This window comes from Aulostomus chinensis, chromosome 1 (genome assembly GCF_037954235.1).
Source record: "Aulostomus chinensis isolate RoL2024-O1b breed Wild chromosome 1, RoL_Achi_v1.0, whole genome shotgun sequence".
NCBI lineage: Eukaryota > Metazoa > Chordata > Actinopteri > Syngnathiformes > Aulostomidae > Aulostomus > Aulostomus chinensis.
The window spans coordinates 60,103,199-60,126,071 of NC_141320.1; the positions used below are offsets into that span (position 1 = coordinate 60,103,199).

General features: G+C 43.5%; 1 protein-coding gene across 4 annotated transcripts in view; it reads left to right on the forward strand.

Annotated features, from left to right (window-relative positions):
- The window catches only part of ptgfrnb (prostaglandin F2 receptor inhibitor b), a 51,150-nt gene extending 30,390 nt beyond the window's left edge, over positions 1–20,760 (forward strand). For 2 of the 4 annotated variants that reach the window (XM_086190468.1, XM_086190524.1), the window contains exons 12-16: positions 918–1,025; positions 15,158–15,344; positions 15,417–15,535; positions 15,676–15,726; positions 16,265–20,760. In XM_086190468.1, the coding sequence (XP_086046594.1) occupies positions 918–1,025; positions 15,158–15,344; positions 15,417–15,535; positions 15,676–15,726; positions 16,265–16,377 (578 nt within the window). In that variant the 3' untranslated portion in view covers positions 16,378–20,760. The remainder of the gene's footprint in view (positions 1–917; positions 1,026–15,157; positions 15,345–15,416; positions 15,536–15,675; positions 15,727–16,264) is intronic. The other 2 variants (XM_086190656.1, XM_086190610.1) reach the window with 2 other exon arrangements.
- The last annotated feature ends 2,113 nt before the right edge of the window (positions 20,761–22,873 follow it).

Sequence of the window (22,873 nt, forward strand, 5' to 3'; positions counted from 1 at the left end):
GGTTAAGCTATTGGTTTACCGTTACACTTCGAAAAAGAAAGTTACTTGCTGAATATATGTTTTTGTTTTTGTTTTTTTAATTCCCACTGGAATCTTCCTGTAATAATCAGAGGTTTGAGGAGTCATCCCGCACGAGTGTGCGTGTCATTTTTGTGTGCCGATGGAACGAGCCGTTTCACTATCTTCGCGTCATCCATTCGGCTTGATAACACGTGGAATGTCCCAAGGGGCCTTTGATGAAATTATCCACGTTCGTTAGCTCAGAGTTAACCAGAATATTAGCTTCTGGTTAGATACTGGCTGATATAAACGCCAGTCAAAAGCGACTGAACGCACATAAATGTGCAGACACACACACGGCGCACAGACTGGTTTCAGAAGGGCTTTGCTTGGCTAGCTCTAGTGCTAAGCTAGCTCCATCACTAACAAACACCATGGCTACATTCACACGGTTGTAAAAAAAAAAAGAAAAAAAAAGACTTATAAAATGTGAAAAAGGGGCGGAGTCAACCTAACCGCATCTCTTAAGTTGTGCAGGACATCTCACTTCAAACTGGGCCCTTCTTGAAAACATTTATCCTATTTTTGGAATTCTTCATGTGTGTGTGTTCAGGGGTCAGACATTCTTTGGGTTTAATTACTGAAATCTCCACACTGCAGCTGTTTGTTCCTTGTTGATTTCAGTGCATCACAGGCTGCTACTTTGAAGGCGTATTTACCATCTGAGAGTTGAACTCTCGCCCCCCCCCACCCCCACCACCCAGGAAGCTCACGTCAACTGTCATCCCTCAGGCACATGAATGGAGAATGATTGTATATGCGGCTTTAAAAACTGTTGCACTTGATTCCTGATTTACTTATTTATTTAATTTTCTGTTTTGTTTTTGGTTTTTGTTTTTTTAAATGATGCTGCCCAGGCCCGTCCTTCTCCATCACCATCGAATCAGACGCCAGCACCGTTTATCCGTGGCAGACGGCCAAGATGAAGTGTTCACTTAGCGTCTCTGGATCCTCCCCGAAGACTGGTACAACACACGCACACACACACACACACACACACACACACACACACACACACACACACAACTTTTCCTATGGTTGCACTTAAATGCAAACCTGAACTGAAAACGCAGATTTGAAAGTACCGAACTTAAATGCTTCTAGAAGTTGTCCTCACCAAGATAACCCACCTAAGACTTCTCAGCTAAAATCCCTCACTGTTTCAGTTTGTGTCCCGTTTCTATTTTTAACGCGCATGGAAGCGAACAGCTGTCTCTCTCTCTCTCTCTCTCTCTCTCTCTCTTCTCTCTTGCGCACACAAACGCTTTTGTACGCGCGTTCCTCACCTGCCAAGTTGTCAACAGCGCCACTAATAAGAATGATGCGTCTTCTGCATTTCAAATAGCTTTACAGATAAAATAGACACTCACCGGCTGAGCTGACTTTCTTTTGTTTTTCTTCCTTTTTTTGTTTTTGAAGGTCGGGGGGGGGGGGGTTCAGCTAGAAATACTGGATAGTAACTGCAGTGTAGACGATCATGTTGGTGTCTTTCTCTGAAATCTGCCTAGAAGTCGCGCGGCCTTTTACTTTTAAGATGTAACAAACAGTTGAAATTGGAAAAGCGATTTTTTTTTTTTTTTTTACGTATCGGAGCGCAATTTCAGCTTCATTATAGACGACAAGGACCTGAAGTGTTAAAAATAAGAATATTTAGAATAAATCATCAAGGTGGATGTGGATTATCATTGTCCCTCATACTTCCTCTGAATTTCCTCTCAGCTCAAATCACAATCAGGCCAAAGATTCTCTTTAGTACGCAAGAAATACCAAATTCCAGCCGGCAGATGGAATATTTGTACTTCACTGAGTGAGAAATACTTCATAATGAAGTAACACGACAATTGTAGTTGAAGTATTCAGAGTCTTGACTGATGTGAAAGTGCTGGAATGATACAATCTGCCAAAAAAAAAAAATACATGCAGGAAAGAATTTTCAATCGTTAGATATTAAGTTAACCCTTTTGTCCCTATTTTTGAATATTTTGGGGTATTTTTGATCGTTATGAATACTTTTTAGCGATTCATTTACCAACCCATATTACCAAAAAAAAGATTATACAAATTTCAAATGTCTTTACTTCATCACCACACTGATGGGGAAGAAAAGTTTGCAATTTCAGGTCACAAGACTGAATTGATGTTTTAACATTATTATTATTTATTTTACAATAGCCCTACCTGCAGTATAAATAGAGTCTTGTCATGTTTTCCCCCTAAATGTAATAAATTGGAAATATGGCAATAAATTACAGCAGAATACTTCAGTGTTGTAGTAAAGGTACTTTCCCTAAAGCACAGAGACACTGGTGAAACAGATGAATTATTTCTAATGTCCCACCCATCTCTTCACTTCTGTGTGCACATTAGCCCACCATCTCTCCCCTCATCCCTCTGTTCTTCTGTCTCTTCTTCCTCTCCGTCCTCATTCTAAACACTCGTGCACCCTCCCTCCCTCCTCTTCCTCATGACTCCATGCTGCTTACTTAAACATGTGTCACGCACCGCTCTGCCCATCTGTCACATTCTCTTCCCCCTCTAGCGTCTTTCTTCTTCCGTCCAACATGTGGTTGGAATCCTGGTGTGTATGTTCCTTTGCACCTGGAATATGTGCGTGTGTGTGTGTGTGTGTGTGTGTGCGCGCGCGCGCGTGTGGAGGGTGAACAAACATGTAGACTCCGAGCAGATAAACACTGCAGGGATTGTTGTTGTTGTTGTTAAGCGTGCTCTCTAACACAGCTGCATCATGGGTAGAAATCCCCCCTCAGCGTCCCAGCTGAGAGGAAGCCAGAAAGGGATACTGTTATATTCATGCGGATACTGCATTGGAAGCAGTATTAGCAGTATATCATTCATTGAGTAGTTATATAAAGTGTCTCCAGTGAGGTCTCTGGTTTATACTGGTGAGATGGCGGCATGTCCAAACATAACACTGACACTAAAAGTGAGGCGAGATGTAGTTTAGAGGGAAGAATGTTGTGGTTTGGGCGGACTCACCCTTTAGACATCTCAGGAGGCTGTTTCCTCAACGGTCACGGTGACTCATGATTTTTCCCCCCTTTGGGTGTCATGTCGTTAAATATCATGTGATTAAGGTAAACTGAACCTGCCCAGAGCGCTGTCTGGCTCATCCTCAACGTACGAATTGTTCATTCGGAGCTTGTTGACTCACCTATGAAGACCAGATCCTCACATTCACCACCACCACCACCACCACCCTCAGTCTCAGCAGAACACCTGATTCCACTAAAACGCACACCGGGTGTGTTTGCCTAGCGAGTCGCTACGGTCCGTCACTGCGATCAACAATCGTTCCAGATCTCTGGATCGCTCTCCTCATCGCTCGACCATGTGACCCTCCGGGTTTTAAAAATGACTGAATCTCAGAAGGAACACCTCCATTGTGCCACCGGTGCCATTGTGGTTGCCTAAATCTGCCGCTACAGGCCACTGTACCTGTTGTGCATGTGAAAAGTGTCAACTCTGTACAACCCATTTGTCCCTTAGAATGCCCTTCTTTCTTCTGTAGATATAGCATATGCTAAAACAATGCTAAACATTGTGACACATGTGTTAGCTGTACCTGTGTGTGATGATAAACAGCTCCCATGTTCATGAAGTCACATGTCAACAATGGAGGTCAGATCATACTTAGCTTCACTTGTATGCTAGTGTAGCTAATGCTAATTTCCATACAGTTCCACCTGCACAATGCTAACAGTTTCTCTGAGACGCAGGTTAATCCCGAGCAGAGAAAGTGAAGGAGTGACTACTGTTGTGCGACAACAAAGGTGTTGTGCTTATGTTGGTTCATGTTTGGACTACAGCCAGACCATCAGGTGTTCTACTCAGACACACACACACACACACACACACACACACACACACACACACACACACACAGGGCAGGGTGTGGCAGCATGTGGTTAACAATAATGCAGTACCTTTTTGTTCCTGCATGTACCTCAGATCACATGTCAGGACAGTTGCGCGGTCAAAACCTCAAAGCTTTACCTGTGTGCGTGTGTGTTTGCGTGCACGTTTGCAAATGGTTGTTTGTTTCATCCTAACTGGCACAATGAGATGAGAGGAGAACTTGAGAAAATTACTGGAAAGGTTTTGCAGTCACGTGTGTGTGTGTGTGTGTGTGTGTGTGTGTGTGTGTGTGTGTGTGTGTGGTTACATTCCTCAGAGATGGCTGAAAACGTATCTCCTGTTGGAGCTTGTTTTGATGATGTTGAAACCCACAAATACGCACAAAATCATCTCATGATTAGTGATTGTACTCACCATGCTGCTGATTTCGCAGTTTTATTAATGATTTACAGAAGAAATCAGCCACACAAACGCGTGTGTGTGCGCGCGCGCGCGTGTGTGTTCTTGTGTGTTTGTGTCTTTTTTCCGTGTGTTGGGTTTTAATGTGTTCTCTCCGTGTGCCGCTGCATGCACGCGCACACACACACACACACACACACACACAGAGTATTTATTACCCCTGGAATGACTGGCATGTTATTCCAGTCATGGAAGTGTGTGTTTGACAGACTCTTCATACTTTAAACAGTGGTATTAGAGAGAGTTTTCTCTCAGTTTTGAAGCCACTTTAAAATTGTTGAAGTCTTTTCAACATTTTTTTTTTTTCCTTTTTTCTTTCTCGCCCTGAAATTCTTTTGTTAAAGTAGCAGCATGTTTCTCCCGGGAGATATGAAGCTTTGTGCCTCACTGGCTAACACAGTGTCTCTTTTTTAGCCTGTTGGAGGAAAATCTGACTCGACTCTGATATTCTTTGGTGTAAATAAACTAAATTCCACCAGTGATCCTGTCAAAGCAAATCCCATTCAAGTTTTATGTTCTTAATTCACAAAAAACCCTGTTTTAAAACTGTTTTCTCGTTAAATAGTCACCTTTTTTGCTATTAGTTTATGAATTGGCCTCCAAAAAGTCATTTTCCTGGCATGAGACAACTGTGACTTTATCATTTTAAGAATTCCACCGTACAGCGTTGACATATTTTACATGTCACAGTGTCAGGAAGGATTGATTAACAAACAGAAATTAAGGCGAATATCTAATTATAAGACAGTTAACATATGTAGCTTTAAATCACCAATCATGTTATAGTGTGATATCAACCAGGAATTTGAATTTTTGGTCCCTCACACATTTGCACAAGTCCTGTTCTCCCATTTTTGTGTTGTTAGGTGACAAGCAACACAGTTTTTAGGCTTTTATGATAACTGGTAGAGTTTTCTCCCCTTTTGGCTCCTCATTTCCTTCCTCCTCTCCTCTCTTCTCCTCTCTTCTTTCACCAAATTACCCAGCTGTCTATGCAGGGCCGACAGGCAGCCGTTAATTAGCCAATCTCACGCTCCGTTAGCCGGCCGGGGAGACAGAACGAGGTAGAGAAAGAATAGGCGACGAGATGGAGAGAGAGAGAGAGAGAGAGAGAGAAGGTGGGAGTGAATGAGGGGAAAAGTGGAGGGAGCTAAACAGATTGTTAAAGTGAGCAAGAGAGTGAATAGAGGAGCCAGTAAATGGAGGAAGAGTGGCTCGAGAACAGCATGCAAAGTCCCCCCTCCCTCTCTAAAAAAAAAAAAAAAAAAGAATACAGAGAAGGAGAGAAGCAGGGAATTCTAACAAAGTGGCAAGAGAAAGAAAGAGAAGAGTAGCTGAAGAGAGGATTGACAATATGAAGTAGGGGGGTGATGATGAGAGGAGATGGGTGGTGTAGTAGGGGTCCCTGGAGATGAGACTGGACCCGATTTGCTAGATGGGTCCATGACTGCGGAGAGAGACTCTCCAACCGAGAACCGGTCTCATCGAGCGGGTCAAGTAGTTGGCTACGCTACAGGCTACTTCCTGTTAGCATGACCTGGCCTCACAACTCAGCTAATTGTTTGTTTGCAGTTGAGCTGGGTGATGCTTTACCATGTATCGAATGTCACCCCCATGTCACATTTGTTTTTATTTTCTTTATGATGTGATGCATAATTTTGCTTCCTGTTCGTGCTAAAAAGTTCACTCAAAATGGTCCCTGAAGGTCTCAATATATCGCATCACACTTCCCGCGACCGCGCAGGTGGAGTATCAGGAACAGATGCTAATGCTATGCTAATGCTGACCACCTTCCAGTAGGAGAGGCGGGGCAGAGTCAAAACCACACAGCTGCTGACAACAACAAGAGTTGATAACATTCTGGGACGAATTTTCCACATATAAACATTGTAGCAGCATGCCTACCGATTCAGTATGACACTGCATAACTGATTTAATCTACAAATTAGACGCTGAGCTGCTAAAAACTGTATATTGTCGAAGTCCTCACCCGACTGATACACAGCAGCCATTTTGAATTGTGACCTCTGGGTTCACCGGGTATGTCCAAGTCTCCAAGGAGGAATTCCGACCTCAGAGGGGGTTCCATTTGAAATTCCCGACATCCCATTGACACTCGTTCGGTTTTGCAATCTACAAACTAACTTCCCTCGGACTACAAATCTCATAAAATGTCCTTTTTTAAAAATTTTGTTTTAACCAAGAAAGATTGACAACATCAGTCCTCGTTATTGACAACGAACATAAAAGGCTCTAAGAATTCGTAAACTGCTATTCAGTGTGTTAGATAAAAGCCGGGGACAGACGGAGTTGACATGAAACATCTCGGCAGCTGAATCGGAGCCAATTTATTCATATTTGAATGATTTTTCTCGATCCGTCAGGACAACAACGTGGACTTTTCAGTGAGCTACAAACATCAGCTTTTTGTTTCTCCACTGAACGCAGACACATTCTTCTTTCAGGTCTGTTCTCTCGCTAACTTTGAAATACGTTTGACGATGCCATTTTTCAGTTATAAGATAAATAAAGAGACGGGGGGCGGGGGGTGCGCACAGATTCAGAGCTCCAAAAGTAAGTTTCACGCACGGTATTTGATTGTCGTTTTTCGTATTTGTCGTCCAAAAAACCCCAAAACAAAACAGAAGAAGAACGTGTAACATCAAGCATCGTCTCACTCTCAGGATTAAAACCTAGAGCAAATGGTAGACAACCCAACATGGAGGGGGGGGTAGAAAAGAGTGGAGCTGAGTGGAAACAAGAGAGGATGAGTTGACGGTAAAACACAAATTGAAAATATTGAGGAGCCACTCCTAAAGAGCAGAATAGTGCCATCATTTTCACTCCATTAGGTCCCGCAGTTAAACAGAAATGGGAGCGGCGTTAAAGGAGGATTTCAGTGTGATCAGACTGCCAAGACTGAAGTTTAATGTGTTTAAAGATTGAAGTTTTTGGTATGAGGCGGAAGAACCGGAGAGCCCGAGATGAAGTTAGACGAAGGCGGTGTGACTGTTTCGGGGATCAGAAGCTGGTAGAAACAGTACAACTGCAGTAAACTGGGAATGCATCATTTAACCTCAGTTTTGTGACTGATAGCATCAAAAATGCACAATTTATCACCAGCTTGATATTTATATTGTCCCAGTTTTTGCTCAAGACTGAGGAAATGCATTAAATGTGTTATTTATGGGGCCTTCCAAGTGTTCTACAACTACTTGCACATGTATTTTACCGTGTATACAAAATGTAACTAACATATAGAAAATATCAACATTGCTACCTGTCAAAAATCAGCATAAAAACCTTGGATATAAAACATGGTATTCAAACATCCATGAAAAAAAGGTTTCAAGGAGAGCGAAAAAATGGTGAGAGGAATTAAAAAAAAAAAAATCGTACATACAAATAGCCTTCGCTGCTCTTTCTCACTTTTTTCAGCTAATGCTAATGCTAGCTTCAGCGGCTGCAGGGGAGCTACTTTCTCGGTAGACTTTGTGCTTAACTGTGTTTTTCGAAAACGTGTAGCCAACTTTCTGTTCTGCATGAAAAATATTGCAGAGAGCAGATCAAGTTTTAAGAAGTGGAACTACTTTTGGGTCCGTGTTTGGTTTGCCATTAGCTCGACTGTGCATCGTGCGTCGCTCGGTACTTGGTAGCATCACATATATTCCGGCAAGTACCCATGAACTAGAGCCATATCCACCTGGCTGATTTGAAAAATGGTCTTCGGTTAAAACAGAAAAGGCAGAAAATCTTAAAAATGAACTAAGAGCACCATTTATAAATCACCACCAGCTAGCATGAGGATTAGCATCTCTGTACCAAACCCTAACGGACAGCAACACCGTTCACCACCAAGTGGAATTTCCCTTCATCTACTTGGAGGTCTCATTCAGCATGCAGCCAGTAACGAGGGAAACTTTGCACTCTAGTAGCTCCGTTTCTGCCAGGCTAAATAGTGTTTTTATTGTGTTTAGTATTCCTCTCCACCAGTGCGGCCCTGCTTTATGGAGCAGAGAACACACAAACATTTTCATTACAAGCGTTCGCTGGTAATTGTCAAGTCTTTTGTGTGTCTCTGTTTGTGTGCTTTAGAGTCTCCCCAAGGGATTAATCAGGGAAAAATCCAATCAGCCTGTCTTCATTTTCACATACAGCCATTTTACTTTTATTAGCTCAGACAAGAGACAGATATTCTGTTAGAGATGTGCCGTAGTTTCTCCTCTGCCGCCATCCAAACACCCGCCTGCATCGCTTGGAGAAGCTGCTGCGCTGGATAGAAGGGCCGGGCACTAAAAATTGACGATATTGCTAATTATAACTGTCATAAAGGTTGAATTTAACCACTTTATGTGTCTCCGAGGCTACATTTACATGGACGGCTATAATTCACCTTATTCTAAGATAATATTGCAATGAAGGCGTTGACACGAGGTTAGTGTTTGTACTTCAGTTGTGCGTCAGAGATTCGTTCCAGAGTTTGACCCGATGCAATTTATGTTATGTTGTGACAGTTTACACTTTGATTTTCTTTTCTTTTTTTGTTGCTAATAATGCAAAAAAAAAAAAATGCTCACAAACAGGATTGTAACACTTGCAGGAACCTGAACCATGCGCCGTAAAGCAGTTCAACTGTCATAAACATCAAAGAACGCTGCAAAAACTCTAGAAGTACGTCACAGTGTGACCAAGGTGTAAACACGTCTTCGGTGCACGTCAATGATGCGCTTCGGATCAGGACACTGCTCGTCTTAATGCCGTTAATGCTTCCTGCGACTAATACCTGACAATGCTGTTTATATGGCAGCATTTTAATAGGATTTTATGTCAGGAAATATTGGCTTCCATGTAAAAAATAGCCAGTGACCAGGAAAAAAAATTGAGTATTGTCTTGATTTTTTTTAAAGGTAGCGAGTGATTTCTAACAGTGCTGGAAGAAAGCACGCACGTCAACGGTGCAGAATAACAAACCTGTCGAACGAATTACGAGCCGTCTTTTAAGTCCAGAGCTCAATCTGACTCAATAATGCAGGTTCCACCACCGAAGAAAAGTTTCACCAGGTCTGTTTCCCTCTGGTCACCAGCAATGCAGCAAGGCCAACTTTAGCTGATCCTGTTAGGAGTGAGTGGGTTCATCGGGGGGGGGGGGTACAGCAGAGGAACAGCTGTCAGGGAGAAGCTGTGCGTCAACCTCCTGGTGGGGGATCGGATACTCCTCTAGCACCTCCCCGTGGGGCGGAGACGAGGGGGTCTCTGGTGATACTACATGCTCTCCAGCTTGAGATGTGTTGCTGAATGCCTCTTGGTGTTGGTTTATGGTGGCGTGATAAACAAAATAATCTCCTCAGTCACTAAGAGTTTCCAATCCTCTCCCTCCCACTCCTCAGTCTCCGTCCTCTCTGCTGTCAAGAACAAAGAAAAGTAAAGGATGTGGGGCTAACTGTAAGAAAGCAGAGGCTTTCTAATTATAGCTGCGTTCCTCGAATATCGTCGCTGAAACAAGACGAGTTCGCGCGCCAGTCCCGTGGAATTATGCAAAGCGTGTCTTTGATCATGAATGGCAAAGTCAGATAGTAACCTGCCGTTATCAGCACGTCAGAGAAACACATATATATTATCTCAACCGTCAGCAAAGCAGTTTTCACATGACGTGATTATATAAGGGATGGAAATGGTTTGCATATGTGTCAGAAAGGAAAATATGCTGTCAGTTCAATGCCAGGTTCTTGACTTTACCCCCCAAACTGCAGTCCAACTTGAGCGACAAATCAAAGATTGTAACGCCCCATCATTTTAATCAATAATGAGATCTGGAGCTGGAAGCAGGTAAGAGAGGTTGAATCCAAGCCGGGGCTGATTCTCAAAAGCACTTCATTTAGAGATGAAACTGAAGATGAGGACGTTTGGAACGATTCGGGTGAGGTTTTTGTGTCGTAATTCTGATTTAAACAGCAGGTCTGTGAAGGGAGGAGGACTCTCGATTCAAACTGGTGAAACATGGTGCTAAAGTAGAAAAGTAATAACATCACATCGCACGTAATAAGATGACATGTTAGTCGTGGATGTACAGTAGTTTTGCAGTTCAATAAACTGTGTGACGTGATTGCCGGGGTTTGATTCATGAGGTCACTTTGAGTCCACACCACGAGAGAGCATCACACTTATGACGCCCATCCTTCATCTTCACCTCCACCTGTTCCCCTTTATTGAAGAATGTACCGACGGGAGCGCTTATTGGTGGGTCGGCGTAGGAATCCTCACTGTCGGCCAAGACAACCCCCCCCCCCCCCCCGCCTGTGTAGATGCGGGCAACGGGGAATAATCCACATATGTGGACAGTATGCTAAAACAGCTTGAAATGTGTATTTCCACCCTAAATGTCAAAGCAGCAAGGCGGAGTCAGCACCAGGTGGTGAACCAGTCGGTTCAGCTTTAGTCCTAGTCCACAAATACTGTGGAAGTCCTTTTTTTTTAGGAGTTTTAAAAGGTTTGCGGTCCAAAGGTTAGAAGAGCAAACTTGAGACCAGATGGTTGCTGGTTCAATTCCCAGTGCCAGCTGGATAAACGATGACGGGCTCAGTTCCAGGACATTTTGGAAGTCGAGAAGGTTTACACTTTACCGGCGTTTCAAACCTGAAAATGAGTCAGAAATGACTCCAGATTATCATTCAAGGTTTGGTTTCAAACGTTTTTTTTGACGCTTTAAGTTAACGAAGGATTAAACTGGAGGTCGGCATGTTCTGTTCTCCTGTGCAGCCCCTGAGGCTTTCTTTTAAAACATCCATGACCTCGCAAACATAGCAAACCAAGGAAGGCTACTGCAGCAAAATGATATCAGAAATGTTACCATCTTTATGCTCCAGCCAGGAGCCATGCGGGCTTCCCTCAGGACGTCCATGCCGAAATCAGCCTTCTCTCATTGTCAGAACTTTACTCATCAGCTGATTCTGGTCAGCAAGTCTGGAGGGTGTGTGTGTGTGTGCTTGTGTGTGTGTGTGTGTGTGTGTGTGTGTGTGGTCAGTGGTCAGTTGACCCCCCCCCCCCTTTCGTGTCACCTCCTGTTTCCTCCTCTCTTGTTAGATGGAGCGCTTGGCTACTTGCTCCAAAACTACTCTCCCCTATGCGCTGTCCGAGTGCATCCTCATCATCATCATCATCTTCGTCGTCGTCGTCCCGTGTGGTCAGATTTAACCGTGTGAAGACGAGAGGCGGTCTTCCCCCTCGTACTTCCTCTTGAGAACCCGAGGTAGTTTTTATTGTTGTCTTTGATCGCTGACCTTAAAGGCGCCATAGAGAGGTTGAAGGGGGTATTAATTCTTGTTCTGGGATGTGATATGTAACCCCACACAAAATGTTTGGGTCTGTAATGGCTCAGAACCTTCCTAAAGGCTCTCTGAAACCGCTATGCTACCATGTTGGGTTTAGAATGCGTCGTTTGTCCCTATTGGCGTCGTTTCTGACCTCATCTGGCAACCTCATTATTTATGCAAGTGCATGAGTTGACGGCAGTCGGTTGCCGTTGTTTATCTGGCAACCTCATTGAAGTACTACTCGGTGATTGGCTGCCCTCACTGTCACTGAAAAGAAAGTACTCCCACTTTCTCGGCTACCTGTCACTGGTGCTAACTGTGACTGCTCCTGTCAATTGACAACATTCCATATCCAACAACAACATTCGTAAGATAAGATACCAAGTAGCCACGGCCCATTCGCGGATCCAGCCGTATATGCAGTGGCGGGGTGGCCGTCGGGACAACCGGGAGTTTTCCCGTTGGCCTGGCCCCTTGGTAGCCTGCCTGGCTGGCGAGATTCCTTCCCCCTCAAGCCAGGCCAGGCCAGCTAGCGACAGACAGCGCAGATAAAACAAAGCTCTCAATTCTATCAAGGCCATTCATTCAATCAATCTGCTCAGTCAGTGCTGCTGCTGCAGGCTCCAGTTTGTGTCGCGCTAGCGGGCGACACGAGAGAGCTGCACTCACTCGGCTCGCTCACGTAAATCGCCCCCCTCCCGAAACATGTCGAAGGGGCGTGTATGAAAGGGGTGGGTTCAGTGTGTGTGAGTGGGGGGGCACTGACTGAACTGTGACGTAACACTTCAGCCAAAAACGCATTGGTCCATTTTCCTGCGGCGGTTCAAAAAAGGGGAGATACTTCAAACAGAGGTTATGACACTGCCTCACACTTTGTGTGTGTTCCCCACAACTGGGGGACGTTGAATAAATACAAAAAACAGGAAAACGATGGTTTTCATTCTCGGTGACCTTTAAAGATGGTTTGTTATTTTTCTCACCTTGAAAGACTCTCTGGAGGTATTTCTGACTCAATTTCAGGTTTGAAATGTGTAATTATGTCTTTAGCTTGAAGGTAAATAATCATCTGAGGACACGTAAAATACAGACGGAATCTCGGTTTTTGGCCACTCACGGCATAGTAGTATCTTTCTAAGTACTTATGTTCAGGAAACTGCGTGATTGTTGGTCAGACTCCAGAATTATAGAATCGGCATTAATGAATCGGGATATATAATTCTAGACGTGGCGACAACAATAACATCCAGTTAAGAATAAAGTGAGCGGCCGGTGAAATAATGTGTCAATAAAACTTTTGCGGTCAGCTTCAAAATTTCACCTGCATTCTATTATCAACCAGCAGGGGGCGAATCAACTCCAGCGGTAGGAAGACAACGACATACTCCGGTAATTTATTGTAGCAGTTTTTACTCACGAGGCTAAGAAGTTCTCAATCATCTGAGTGTGATGATGCGTTGGAGTCCTTTCTTGTTGGAACAACTCCTTCAAGCTATGGGGGTGTGTGTGTGTGTGTGTGTGTGTGTGTGTGTGTGTGTGTGTGTGTGTGTGTGTGTGTGTGTGTGTGTGTGTGTGCGTGCACTCCTCTTCCTCCTGGACACTGCTCTTCTTCATCGTTGGATTCTTCTGTAGTGATCAGATGACAAGTTGACATGATGACATTCGTCCTATTGATTGGATTATCAAAGGATTACGCTCCACTTCTCCAGTCGATCTGACCAGACTCTTCATCTGGTTACATGAGCTACTTTTGATTTGGATTAAGCACTAATTCAGATTATACCTGCAACATTGGGCTCCGTGTAGTGTAAACGCGCATGTTCGCTGTTCTCAGTACTGTTTAAAAGTTTGCCGGGTGTTTCCCACCGGGTGAAGCGGCGATCAAGGAGACGTTTGAACCAGACAAAGTCAAATCATCCCCTGGAAAACTGAATTCGATCAAGGGCGCACACGCGGAGTTCTCAGGTGGTGATTAATATGTCCACCAAACTAGAACCGAGGTTGGATTATTCCTGCCGTCATCGCCGCCGCCGCCGCCATTGAGTTTTAATGATGTAGCACTTGAATATTAAAACCATTAGGGAAGAGAGGGAGAGAGAAATTGAGATGTGATTCATTACGCCGCTCTGGGTGAGTTCACTCTCCTCCTCACTCTCTCTCTTCATTATATTCGCTCCATTCTCTTCTTTCATCCTCTTCCTTTCTCCATCGCTCATCTTTTTTTTCACCCCCCTTTTCCCGTAATTGTTTTTCATCGTCATTTGTCTTCCTTTTTTCCTTTTCTCACACTGTCATTCGCAAATGTTCTCTTTATTTTTTTTTTTTAACTGTATCCTCTATTTGTCTCCTAAATGACAGAGGGTGACTAAGGCTGCATGGGGTTTTTATTGTGTGTGTGTGTGTGTGTGTGTGGGAGGCACAGTGCTAATAGTCCCTCTCTCCATGACAGACTAATGACTAGTTTGTGCTTCTGTCTCTCTCTATCTCTTTCCTTCTCGCTCTCTTGCTACCTCCTGCGCTCACAAATAATTAGCTTGCGCGCCTCCCCCCCCCCTTCCCAAAGATTACATCTATTATCACAAATTCTTCCTTTTGTCATCACTATCCTGCCTTCTATGTTGCGTGTCCACCTCTTGTCTTTTTCATCTTCTCCTCTCTCACCACAAGAAAAGGAACAGCGGCATGTTAATGATTGATAACGGAGGTGTTGTCGAGCATCCTGGACTCGCTGTCGTCGTGGTGCTGAACTAGAAACAAAGAATCCCTCTCTCTCATTATATTTTATTCCTGTATTGACATATTAAATATTTGTGCATTTCAGAGCACCAACTGGGGAGAACAGGGGCTGTAACTTGGAATATTAATTAGAATGGATTGAGTCATCGTTAATATTCTCACTCCATCCAGGAAGGGGAACCTCCTACATCGCTCATCTAAATCCAAAGCAACGGTTCAAGTCTTACTATTAGACCCTGAAGAGGGAATGTTTGCAAATGAGATGTGAAGTTCCTGTCAGGTTTTGTGTGTGTGTGTGTATTAGTTTAAAAAAAAAGTACACTAAAGGAAAAGTAAGGCAACAGAAATTCATTTCGAGTAGAAGATAAATGTCTTATTTCATGTTTATCCACCACAGAGGCTGAGAAATACAGATGTTTTTCAGGAAGCTCTTCTCAAAAATGTGTTTTTAATGTCTTAATATGTTAAACATTTTTAGAACAGCATTGTATTTTAAAAAAAATTCTAGACCTACAGTACACAATATTAGTCAGAGTTTCTTGAGTTTAATGTAGCGTAGCACTAGCCTAGCATAGCACTAGCATAGCACTAGCCTAGCGTAGCACTAGCCTAGCCTGGCTCCATCAAAATAAACAAAAAAAAAACCCCAAAACTGCTACATTGGTTTTGACCACAGAGTTGAACGGCGTGGTCACAGGTTTATCTCTGTCTGTCTCCTCTAGATGACCTGGCGTACGAGGTGCGTTGGTTTTTCACCAGGCTGCGTGGCGGACAGACCATGACACAAGTAGCCAGCGTGGACCGATTTGGCGTGGTGAAGAAGGAGTATCGCAACTCCTCCAGTGACGTTTCAATAGAGCGAGAAGACACACATTCCTACATGTTGAACATTCACGGGGCTCAGGACAGGTGAGTGAATTTTCTCATCACTCTTTATCGTGATTTATGCCTGAATCTCAGCGCGTGATTGTGTTTTTCCAGTGACAGCGGTGAATACCACTGTATCGCCACTCCCTGGTACCTGTCGGCCTCCACAGGAGCCTGGACTCAAGCTGGAGAGCTGACGTCATCCCGGATCTTCCTGACTGTCCGATTTGCAGGTGTGTGTGTGTGTGTGTGTGTGTGTGTGTTGCTGTGCAGATGAATACACCGGCTGTAAAGCTGTGCGGATGTAAAGAATTCTTTATTTTGAAGGCACCGTTGTCTCACCAAATCTCTTTTCTTCTCTCTCCTTCTCCAGTCTGGGAGTCCCTAAAGTTACCGCTCCTGTACGGTGTGTCGGCCTCAATAGGTAATACAACCTTCTTTTCAGAAAACGTATGGTCGTGAAAAATCAAAAACTAGAAAAGTCATTGAAAAGTCTTGGAAATTTCTCTGTAAGAACAAGCATCAAGCCTGTCCATCCCCTTGCAATCGATACTCCAGCAGATGAGCTCTGTGTCTGCGCTGCCTGCATTTGGAGACTCGCCAGAATCGTAGCATGATCATAAATTACCCTCCGACGGCGCTGCTCTGTGCTTATTTAGGACACTTGAGTGACAGCTGGCATTGTCAGTCCACAGTGGATTTAAATAAGGCAAGAATCATAATTTGGTCAGGCTTAATATAGCCAATGACAATCAATAAAACATGCTTCAGTTGGCACCGAGGCTGAACTTGCTGCAACTTCTCACGCTACTGTGATATGAAAATAATCCGTGTTGACAGTATCGAGCGGGGGGGGGGGGGTGATAATGCAAAACCAATCTGGAGTGATGAAGAAAGATTATTAAAAAGCACCCACCCTGAAAAGCTTTGTTTTTGTTTTCCACCTTGCGGTGTGTCACCAGGTGTCGGCCTCTTCTCGCTTGTCCTGGGTCTGGTTTGCGCCCAGTGCTGCTGCCGTAACACCGCGCACACTCCTCGCTCGCGCAACAAACTGATGGACCTGGAGATGGACTGACAAACACTTTCCCCTGCATCCACACACTGCAGCGCTCACAGGAAACATCACACGCACAATAGACACACGCCTGTAGACGACTTCTGGGACACCCAGTTGTTTCCAGGCGACGGACGTTGGGATTAAAATGACTTTTCTGGAGATAGAAGACCAATCGTAGTGCTTTAACAGGTGCTCTGCAGTGGAGGAGCAGGGGACTCTGACCACCACCAACTGGGAAATAGCCTTCGAGACTTCACAAATCTGTGGTGCTTCCAGTGTTTTGTTTTGTCGTCATTTTTTTGGTTTTTTTTTAGAGACCTATTTGCTCGCTGTTATGGCCACAGCGCTCTGAGAAACTGAGCAATCCAGAGGTACATTTTGGAGGAGACTTCACTGCCACTTGGGAATAAAGGACCACTTCGCAGAACTGCTGCCTCTATAAACACTAGGAATAACAAATGAAGGGCTCGGGCTGGACCTCTTTTTCTTGGGAGTCGAGGCTCCTTGCAAATCACCTTTGTGTTCTTTTTTTTTTTGTTTTTTTTGTGGAAAAATGCAGTTTTCTCTGAGATTGGAGAAGAAGGCATTTCAGTGTTTCTGCATGGGTTTAAATGAATACCTGAGGTAAAGTTATTTTGTGTTTGCAGTGACGTGACAGGTTAGGCAGCCTGAGCTTCATTTCTGTGGAGGAACCATCATACAGGCAGCAGAAGTTGCAGGAAATGAAAAAGTGCTCCGCGTCCTTTCCCCGGGAGAGGTATTGCACTACAACTACCAACCCAGAGTATTCCTACCTTGACAAAGGGACAATATTTACCTTTATTCTCAACTCTAGTTTTTTGAAAATTAAGAGATTTTAAAAAGAGACGTTTTTAAGCTTTACAAGGAGATATGCAGTTAGCGTGTTTGTGTGTGTGATATACTAGTGCCAATGTTTGAACTCATGGACGTGCGTTTGGTTCAGATCAACACTTGAACAGCCACTAATAAAAAAAGTGGTTAAAGCAAGCACTCTTCTTTTATAAATATTCAGAAATGTACCCGCAGTCGTGTGTGTGTGTGTGCGCGCGCGCGCCCGCCCGCGCGTGTGTTTCGTACACTGTGCGAGTGCCGTGCTACAATATGTGAGACAGAGTTGCATGTAGTGTTTTATAATACCAGATTGATGTCATTCACGAGCAACAAGAGCCTTTTCCAGGGTCACATTTTGATGACATCAAAGTCGCCTGCAACCAGACATGTAGACGTAGCCGTCCTCTAATCTTGTCTTTCATGTGATCTTGACTGTCATGTGATCACAGTGTAGTGGATGGTGCAAGAGGCTCAGAGTGTTTTCAGCAGTTTGCAGCCTCATATTTCATATATATAGATACATATCTAGATATATAAATGAAACAAGTTTTATTTATTTATTTTTAAAGGAATTGTCCAACATTTTGAGACGATTTGCTTTTTGGTACCAGAATTTTGTCCACCTCTGTTTAGCGAGTCATAATAACATTACTGCATACAACTGCCTTAAAGCCATCTTCAACACAACACACCACAGGGGAGCGTATCCCTGTTTATCCACAACCACACAAAAGTACACCTACATAGTAGAGCAGGTACCAGTCAGTGAACATCCAAGTAGCCTTTACTACCCACGACTATTAACCCGTGGATAACCAACGACCCCAAGTTGAGTCTAGCTAGAGTCGACCCATGAAGTGGAGAAGCGACTACATGTGCTTATTCGGTGACGTGTTAGCTTCGTTAAGCTAGCTTACAGACATGATGCAGGGCTAAACAGCTAGCTTAGCTCCGTGGCGTTTGATTGAAACTTTACATAAAACTCAACTGTAAAACCAACATATTGTTTTATATCTGAATCAAATTGCCTTTTTTTTTTTTTTACAGCTCTACCCAACTGCAGGTTAAACAAACACATGAGTAGGTTTATTTATGCACAGCTTGCCTCCACCTCTCAGCGAAGCTAACCGTGGCCGTCCCCCTGCGCGCACCGCACCATTGTGTCATAGCACTTTCAGCAAGGGATTAAAAAGAAAGTCCATTTGCCAAACTAAGATGTCACGTAATCTGTTCCATGTGCCGTGCGCCGATAGATATTTGAAATGTGTATGATAGTTCAGTGGGAACACAGATTAAGCTAACAGAAAGAAAACATTTCGCCCCAAGAAACTCGTTTAGACTTCTTCTAGTTTTTCCCCAAGTGCCATTCTCTCATTTCCATGTCAGTGAATCTTTGGCACTCCCCCCACCCCAATTTCTGGTTTAGCTTGGTTAGCGGTTTAGTCCTGGACTTCCCTCTGGCAAACAAGCATTCCTCAAAATGTTGAACTCTTCCTATGAATACGAACCCACATTTTATTTGACTTATTTCAACTCCCAACACGAGATGCATCCCACTTTAAGATACGAGAGATGGTTTTTGGTTTTTGGTTTTTCCTGCTCTGTCGGAGACTAAACTGGGAAGTTGACGTTGCACTTAACTGGCAATACAGAAATCACATTTGTAGAAAAAAAAAGAGGAAGAAATCTGCTGTTAACAGGTGATTTCAGGAAGTCCGCCGCAGCCGCCGTGTCAGACCTGCTGCGTCTCTGTGGTGTTTTTATAGCAAGTGAATGAACTTGCGGTTGTATCGTTTTGACGTGTGTGTGTGTGTGTGTGTGTGTGTGTGAACACAGTTTCAGCAGAGAGGATGTTTTTGTACTGCAGGATCCAAGCTTGTGTTTCCCTCTCAACTGACTGAGCTGGTATTGGGTTGTGTATGATAGTATTTTAAGCAAATACCAGAACTTCATGAGCAATATCAGGCAGTAGTCGGGTCTTGTAAAGCTTATTTTTCACCCTCAATCAGAGCCAAAATTCTCATGGATGTTTCATATCTGAACGGAGCATGTATCACCCCTCCAGCTTGTGTTTTGTAACCTGGCCAGGAAGCCAGAACAAAGGGATTAATGCTGCTACCTGACAACTATAAATATCTGATGGTACTCTTAGGATTTGTGGGATGTTTCGTTTTGCATTTTTCTTTTTTCATATAAATTAACTCCACACATACTGAATGTACAATTAAAGCAACAATAACACTTTGGTTGTTGAATTTTGGAACCTTCATTGTAGCCAGCGTTCTTCGAACCAAATGATCTCGCATCATAAATTCAGCAGAAGCTGTCCATCGTCCACTGTTGTGTTTGGGACGCCACTTTTACTGGAAACGCGTATTTTGGCATGATTGAAGGTGACACTCTGCACAAGCGTGTGTGTGTGTGTGTGTGTGTGTGTGTGTGTGTGCCTCTCTGTGAAAGCGCTGTTGCAGTCTCCAGAAATAATTATATGCAACTATATCATGAACATACACACACACATTTACAACGCTCGAGGTAGATTAAGGGTGAATATTTCGGGCTCTGTGCCAACATTAATACACACCACTAAACGTGTCACTGCAAGACTTCCCCCAGTGTCTTTTTATTTGTCATTTTAATGCAATGAGTGATGAATCATGATGTTTTTTAAATAAATAGATTTGTAAGATGTGTTCATTTTTGTAAATGATTTTATATATCCTGACATTTGCAGTGTTGGACAGCATTGCAGCTTTTGGAAAGTTGTTGATCCTCTGTGACGGTAAATATGGAAACGATGCAAACAGGAGTAGCATGACTGAGACAAGCTAACGTTTTGTTTTCAAAGTTTTTCAAAGATGAATTCATATGAATTTAAAACTGTTTTTTCACATTGCAGGATACACATTTAATCTAAGGTTTCATGTTTGGTGTACTGTTGAACTTGGACACAGCCTCCTTCCTGTCTTTATGCTATGCTAAGCTAAGCTAATTGTGTACATCTCTGTACTGAATGCATATTAAATTTAGGCAAATCTTTTTGATTTCGTTCTCTAAAAGAGAGGAAAAGCAAATCTCTCACTCTCCATCTTTTCTTGGACGCTAAAGTTTAATTGCTGCGACTTAAAAACAGTTGTGCTTCTTAAAAACTCAACAAAACCTGACATACCGTATTATTTTGAATATAAGACCACCCTCATTATTAGACAACCCCAGTTTTTTTCAGATGTCTATCCCAGAAGAAGAATAAAAGCGCGTCATATATTCGAAACAATACGGTGTTAGACATCAAAGGGGAATGACTTTCCTGCATCCTCATGGAATTATTTCAGTTTGGCAAAGGGGAATTTGTTCTAACATATTTTTTTTCCCGTAATAAAATTAATAAAACAAACATTTTTTGGAAGCACTGTATATAATTGATGTGTAAATGTGGGGTTCTCGGAGTTGCGGGTTTTTCCGGCTGCAGCGACCACGGCCGCGAAGACGCAGGTGCGACATTTGTTCGACTGACTGCTAACCGACGAACTCCCGGTGATCTCCTATGATGATGTCACACTGTTAGATAGTTATGGTTGAAGGTCCCCCCCACCCCACCCCATATGTGCCATCGCTCCGGTAGAAACTGCGGCTGTGGAGTTTTGTTTTTTTTTTGTTTTTTCCAGGGGATCTGATGCAGTTGTGATCAGAGCTCCCGCTCAGAGTCTTGTGACAAATGTGGGCCAATTTGCTTTTCTTCTTCATCTCTGGGCAAGCCATCAATCAGTTTTTGTGAGGGTTTTTTTTTTGTTGTTGTTTTTATCTGTGCTTCCAAACGTGGGAGAGAAGAAAAAAAAAAAAGCAACAACTTCAAAAACTGGTAGCAGAATGAATGTTTTATAATTCAACATTAGACTGCGGCGATATCTCTTCTCCTCTCACTGTCGCCCTTCGTTTCAGCGGTCTTACGGGATTTATTTTCTGTGTTTATAGTCCTCCTTCCTCCGTTTGTCACCAGCCCCTCTTTCACTCCATCTCTCTGCTCCACTTCTACCCCACATTCTTTCATTGCCCTGTCTCTCCGCGCTCGTCTGCTGCGCGGCGCTGATTTCTCTTTCCCGCTTTGATTGGAAATGCAGATGAGCTGAAACCTCGGTCGGTCCCCCGGGCTTTGATTTTTACACCTCTGTCTCTCCATCTCTCCTCACATGAGATGCCGACAGATCCGGTGTCGACTGGCTCTGGATCTGTCCGCGGCGTCTCTCGCTGGCTCTCAGGGTCCATTTGACCCAGTTTTCTGGTCCCTTTATGTGTATTCATTCCCCTCACGGATCATTAGGTAATGTGGTCTTGTCATAACTTAAATGTTGTCTTCCTTAATTGACCCAGCGGTGAGTGACAGCGCCGGATATTTATTGTGTGGAAGCCTCGCTCGTCCTCGTATACCAGAGCAGTTTTTTTTCTTTTCTTTCCTTTTTTTTTTTTTTTTGGTAATTTTTTTTTTTTTTCCTTTCCGCGATGGCACGTTTTGTGTCGCTGAGTTGGAGGTGTCACCGCTTGAGGGATGCTCCACATAACAAAAGATTTCAGACAGAAAAATTTAGCAGCGCGGGGAGGGGACACGAGCAACCCGTTCTCCCCTGAGTCTACCAGAGGCGACGTGTTTTCTGGTTTTCATTGTGATCATCGCTGATGTTTACAGCTGCTCCGCTCTCCTGTCTGCTGTCTGCTTCTCGTCCATTTAAACACATTAGTTTGGTGTGTTTTTCTCTCAGACCACACTTCTTTTCTTTTTTTTTAATGTTTTTCACGCACACGCAAAAAAAAAAGGGATGGAAGGAAGTAGATGACCTAAATTAACTAACCCAAAAATTGTTTCTTACATATCAACGCTCCTCTGATAATAAAGATGGAGGAAGGGATGCTAATAAGCTTCTGATTGCGTCGTAAAGTTCTGCATTTTTCAGTCAGATTCACTCAAAATATAAATTTTTGATGTTTGCCACACATTTGTTATCCAGTTTTTATAAGAAAGGGGTACTTCAGAGATGTAGTAATACTTCACCATGAGGCTGCAACATCCTTAACTTAATCTGAACGCATGCCTACTGGCACTATTGTGATTGAGTTTAGGGTTTTCTTTAGTTCGACCCGTCGCTACGACAACCAGATGTTTGCTACTTATGATTTCATAAAACTTCACATTTTCTTTATCTTAAAAACAACAGTCGGTCAGCTGTGTCAACTCACATCAGGACAATAACATGCCGGTCTCCAAAATAAAGGCCGACCCCTCTTGAGATCTCGCCGCCACTGCGGCCGAGTCGCTCGTCAACAGTGGCAGGATTTCAATTAACTCTGCTGCATGTAGAGACGATGAACCAGACGCTCTCATTTCCTCCGTCTCCCGCTGGAGCAACTGCACTGACTGGTTCAGTTACCCACAATGCACCACAGTTCCTCCAAGCCTTGCAGACAAGCATTCGGGATAACAAAGTTAACAAATTGAGTCCTCTCAGAACTTCAGCTTTGTTGAAGGGTTAGTGTGTGAGAGAGAGAAATTAACCACACAAACACACACACACACACACACAATGCAAGTGCTGCATACGTATCGTGTTTGTGTTTTGCCGGCAAGAGATTATTGCATCGACACGTATCAGTTCTCGCTCCGACGGTAATC